The sequence below is a fragment of the Ruditapes philippinarum genome, unplaced genomic scaffold (assembly GCF_026571515.1).
Source record: "Ruditapes philippinarum isolate M1 unplaced genomic scaffold, ASM2657151v2 ctg2722_1_1_1_1, whole genome shotgun sequence".
Taxonomy (NCBI): domain Eukaryota; kingdom Metazoa; phylum Mollusca; class Bivalvia; order Venerida; family Veneridae; genus Ruditapes; species Ruditapes philippinarum.
The window spans coordinates 46,814-52,811 of record NW_026864168.1 but is presented as its reverse complement, the minus strand read 5'-3'; the positions used below and the strand labels follow the sequence as shown (position 1 = coordinate 52,811).

At 29.4% G+C, this 5,998-nt stretch overlaps 1 protein-coding gene across 1 annotated transcript; it reads left to right on the top strand.

Annotated features, from left to right (window-relative positions):
• The first annotated feature begins 3,120 nt into the window (after positions 1 to 3,120).
• On the top strand, positions 3,121 to 4,588 carry LOC132724693 (neuroglobin-like). Its single transcript, XM_060709623.1, has one exon. It carries the CDS (start codon positions 3,664 to 3,666, stop codon positions 4,279 to 4,281), a length of 618 nt encoding a protein of 205 aa, XP_060565606.1. The 5' UTR covers positions 3,121 to 3,663; the 3' UTR covers positions 4,282 to 4,588.
• The last annotated feature ends 1,410 nt before the right edge of the window (positions 4,589 to 5,998 follow it).

Below are 5,998 nucleotides of genomic sequence, written 5' to 3'. Positions count from 1 at the left end.
TTCACACAGTTTATTTTCTTATAAATAAACGTGACTTGACTAAATCAGTTTAATTTGTCAATTAATTTGATTTGAATGCTCACGCGTTCGGTCAAATTTCAGCTGACGAAATTGCAATAATGCACTAAACAGTAAACAAAATTCAAATAAACTACTTTGAAATTACAAAGAAAACATTATATTCGCAAGGAAAATTGAATAAAGCAATTTTTGGATTCACAAACGTTTCAAACGAACTTCTGACAGGTCTCCATTAGAACTGAAATAGAACACTGCAGTTTTCTTATTAAATCCGCTTGCTTGAAAGAAAACAAAGACAAAGCAATTAATATATTCAGACAAATTGAAAGTTCTTTAATTAAATCAGAAATCAGGAAAATCGTATTGAAACTGAAATTGGAATTTGAATAAGATATGATTTTTTTATTCCTGCTAAACTACAATGTGCGTTACACGTGTGATATAATTGTACATTGTTTTTGTCACGTGTATTTCATTTCGTTATAACCAAACAGCACTATGTTTATAACGAAATTAATTTCATTTAAAGGAATCAATCATTTGCTTTTTCCTTAAAAAATGATTTCCGTTTTATCAATATTTAAACTGTAGTTATATTTGGATATTTAGTAAAAGAATGTTGCAGGACATACATGTAGAGGTGTAATCTTACATATATATAACAACACTCTTTATCAATAAAAGACAAGAGTAATGTCTATAATATACCTTCAAGTTGATTATTCGTCATTAAAGATAAATTATACTGTGTGTTAATGTTGTCTTCTTTCGCAGATATTCTTTAAGTCTAAAAATAGGTAAATATGATGAGCATTATCGTCATATCAAAATGTTTGCACCACTGTGTCACATTAAAGGTTCCATGATAACCGCCGTATGAACACATCTGTTTTTCTTTACGTTTAAATTCTAGAAAAGTAAATTCACTTAGCTTAAATCAATTCGTAGCAGTTATTTAACAATGTATGTTTCTCTTATATAACGTATGATACTAAAACAATAGTTATATTACCAGCCGCTGGATATCATAAATTTCTTCGCATGTTCTTTCATAATAAATATATTAGTAAATTTTATCAGAGGAAAAGATTAACGTTATTAGTTTTGTGTAAGATGACATATATTTTCAGCTACCTACACTGAGGTTTAAGAAACTTTGAAATCAAACATTGTATATGATAGAATACAAAGAAACACCATGTGATCACCTGCATGTGTGTAATAAATAGTGAAACAGTAAAATAATGAGCACAATTAAAAAAGATACATACATAGATGATAAAGTATTATCTTATATTCGTAATATTGTCGGGTAATTGCAAGACCATACTATATTAAATTAACAATTGATATTTTCAAATAATATTTTTTAATTTAAATTGCTTTTGATTTTACATACGATCGATGTATTCAGCTAATGAACTGTATATTTCAAACATAATTTCAAAAGACTGTTATCCCAAGACATACAATTTAAAATGCGATTTACTTAAATAGACTATAACATGAAATGATATTTTTATGACGCATAAATAAATTGATATAGAAGAGAAAACGTTTTGTTATGGACACCTGTTAGTAATAAAATTGATAAACAGACATCAATATTCTGTAGACTGAGGTAAAGTAATATTTCAAATGGAGATGTTTTGTAATATAATGGTCACAAATTCTATCAGGTAATAGCATTTAGATTGGATTTAATCGCCTATTATCACGTTGTATATTGTTCATTTTCTTGATAAAATTGCATTCTTTGGGAATTCTTATTTCATAATTAGTTTCAAAATGTATTTTACGAGTTGTTTTCTTTACATAACTGGCATTTTGATAATTCCACTTTGCAAATGTGATATCTATGTGATTAAAATATCAGATATTTGGGTATAAAAAGAAACAATAAAAGAAACAATAACATAGATAGAACGAAACTGTTTAAAACAGGCTGTTTTTTTTATTAAATACTTAAATTATTTATTATATTAGGGTTATTGTCTTCACATAATATACGTTATTTCTAACAAAATGGCATATCTTTTAAATGTTATTAATTACAATTTTCTTTGATAGAGTGAAGCATATTGCAATGTATATAGGCATACAAATAGAGTCCAACACGGCAAAATACAAAATGTTGCAGGCTCGGTTTGATTTAGCGTGTTCATGGACGGTACTGTTAAGTGCAAACTACCGTTCACCCCCCCCCCCCAGGACCGGCTTAAGCAGAAATCAACATTAAAACATGTAATTGTAAAATTTTCAATTGATAAACATCCGCAGATATGTTCATACAGCAGTCATCATGGAACCCTCAATGTGACAAAGTAGTGCCATTCCATGAAAAGCGGCATATGGTCCACAAGTAATAAAGGCGTGTGCCCTAAACTAGAAACAATGGCCGGAACTAAACACAATGATTTTTAAAGGGGATAAGAGGTTATAAAACCTTCTTATACAGATACGACGTCCACAGACAAAGTTAAAAAGCAGACAACATATCCTAAGGGTGATTCAAGGGATACAATAGTTTCATATTGGAATTCAAAGGGTCCTAGTGACGGAGGAAAGAAACGCATGATAGTTATCTTATAAAGTGATGTTAGATAAATTTGATCATTTAAATCAGCCTTTATCGATATCATGCATTGTGAGCAAAAATACATATTAAGCATTGTGCAAGAAAAACAAATGTTTGTTAAAGACAGCGGGAAGATACAATAATTGTATGAACATGTGGCTTTTCATATGTTTGTTTTCGTTTTCAAATGTAAACAACATAATACCCACCAATCTATGTAAGAAAATGTTTCTAAAGTAAAACGATTTGTTATCGTTTTTGATAAATATTTTCTTTTAATGTTTTGAAATTTAATTCATAGTTCATAAGAGTGCTTAAACGTGTGAGATAATAAACATAAATTTATACTCGTTCATGTTCATTGTAAAAGGCGTTTATTCATATAAAAAACATATAATTATCGTTTTCACAAAATATTGGTATAGCCAAACTCTTTTTTTGTGTTGCTGAACAATAAATTACAAATCTACGTGACCAGTTAAGAATAAAGTGATTTGTATCCATATTATGGAAAGACCATTTTTTGTGTTGTTGTTCATCAGATATTTCTTCCAGAGAAAGTAGACAATTATAAAAAGAGCCTCTAGATGAAGAAATTCCAATATCGGAAAACGGCTGCTGACGGATGAAAACAGATAACTGTAGCAATTCGCTGAGGCCAGAGGGCGCATTAAAAACCAAGAGAAGACACTTCTTATTTAACTTTTACGGATTTTCAGAAACAGTTAACAGACAATATAGTTAACACACGGGAATTTAAATGTTTTTAAAACAAACAAAAATTAAAAAGAAATAAAATAAAAATAATAAGTTCAAACTATTTGAAAAGGAATAAAATTTTAGCAAGGATTAAAAAAACAAAAACAATGAAAGTTTAAAGTGAAATGCTGCTTGTCATGGAACTGTTTCTAAATACATGTGGATAATACACTGATGATATTAATTTAACGCATTCATTAATAGTTTATTTTGAAACCGATATCTTACATTTGAGAATAAATATCTTAATAATTAATCGGATATCTTTTTTGTCATTTAGTTGAAAAACCATGAAATAAAACAGTATGGGTTGTGCAAACTCTTTACAATATAAGAAGAATTCATTAAAACACATCAGTCCAAACAAAGACCCAATTAAGACACGGATAATATTTACTTTGAAATGCAATACAGACATAACTCCAGTGGAAAGAAAAACGGTTCAGCAAACCTGGCCAACATTGGCCAAAGACTTACAAGGTAACGGTTTACAGATTTTTCTAAGAATATTTGAAATATCGCCGGATGTCAAGATCCTGTTCCATGTTGAAAATGTTCGGCATTCACAACTTGCAAGAAATGCCACAATTAAGGCGCATGGGAAACGTTTTATTAATGCCATCGGTTCGGCTGTCGATAGTTTAGAGGAAATTGACAAGGAGGACAACAAACTATGTGAATTTCTATTTACCCTTGGACAACAGCATCAGAATTACAAGGGATTTAAACCAGAATACTTTGAAATATTTTATGAAGCGTTAATGTGCCAGTGGGAACGCTGCATGGGTGATCGGTTCACGACGGAAGTAGCAAATGCATGGAGTCATTTGTTTGTTTTCTTGATGGAAAAGCTAAAAGAAGGATATTATTCGCATGAGGTATCATTTGAAGCTCACTTAAAAAATCAAAAGCATTACAGTTAACATTGTGACAAATAGCGTACAACAAAATCTGTGATAAGAATGTTAAAATATTTTCATGTTCTAGTGAATTCGTTATTAACGTTCTGGAAATTTTACTCAGTCTGCTAATATAGCTGGTGAAAATGTTTTGTATAAAGTAGAAATAGTTTAAAGAGATTAAATATTTACATATTTGATGAAGTATGATTATTATTCATGACACGAAACATTGTTGTATGGTTATTATTTTGCGTATAGATAGATATGTATGTTGATTAAAAGATGAGGGGAAAAAAGTGTTGTATTGTTGTAAACCTTCCAATAACAGATTAGAAAATTAAAAAAAAAAGAATTATGATGACTGATTTACATTATGTCGAATTTTTGCTTTGAAGCTTTTACAAAGTCCAGCTGTGTCTTTGCTTGGTGTTTTAACATTTTCGCAAAGGCAAAAAGCAAATTGATGATTAGGTAGCATTAAGACACAATCATAAAATTTGTGTTTTTGACTTTTATTCGTCGTTTCTAAGCATAATTGCATATTTTCTTTTTCTTTGCATTTTTTTTTTGTTTTCTTGCGTTTAGTAAATGTTTTTCTTTTTCATTATTGCATTGAAGCATTTTCGCACTGTTTTGTCAATTGCATTGTTAAAGCGAATGAAGAAAAAATACACGTTCTTCTATATGTTACAGCATATGGGCCAAAGGCATTCAATGTAACCGTCAAGTTGATAAATAATTGAAATTTACAATTATGGCTTGAATAATATAAAAATAACATTTTATTAAAATATTATTTAAGCATGTTTTGTAAATTTATTTCTGTTTCTAATGATATGCGAAAGCGCTTATACAGCCTGGACGATAATGCAACAAAGCAAAAATGTTACAATGCAACAAACAATATCACGTTTCAAAAAAGTCAAAATTTAACAATTCGAAAAGCAAATGTCACTACAAGACGGATGAAGTGCGAAATCACAACACATTTATCTATTTATTTACTTTTCATTCGCCTTTTTGCTTTTTGCCTTGAAAATGCGAAACAGAAATAAACAATCAAATTGGAGTTATTGTATTTGTGTATTATCGCACATCCGTGGCAAAATCAGCAAAAATACGACATTGCGCAAATCAGCCATAAAATATTGAATTCATGTATTAAAACCTCTTTTATCAATTCAATAGTAGTTATCTTACAATTATAGCGATTCAAACAATTACGGCACCAGTTTTTAATACACATTTCCAGGTACACTGTGTCTTTTTTTCAACAATATGAAAATAATACCTAAATTTTGTAGTTTGTCAAAATAGTAAAATACACTGATATCGACACATTCAATCAATCACGACAGACCAAATACTGTTCTGATTATATTCCTCTTTACACATCTCCACCTTTGTCATAATCTTTTTACTTCACTTTTGTCATTATCTTTTTACTTCACTTTTGCCATTATTTTTTTACTTCACTTTTGTCATTAACGTTTTACTTCACTTTTACTTTACTTTTGTCATTAAGTTATTTTACTAACTCTTACTGACGAAAAAACTCTTAGGATTAAAATGAAGCTGTCTAAATAAAATCAATAAAGTCTTCCCTTTTGTATAGATACTGTAGATAGATACATTGTTTATTATATTGACAGGTGTTGAAACATACAATATGAAAAAATTATTACAAAATGAAATAAATCAATCAACCCCCAGCCCATTCGGCTTTAATAAAACATTT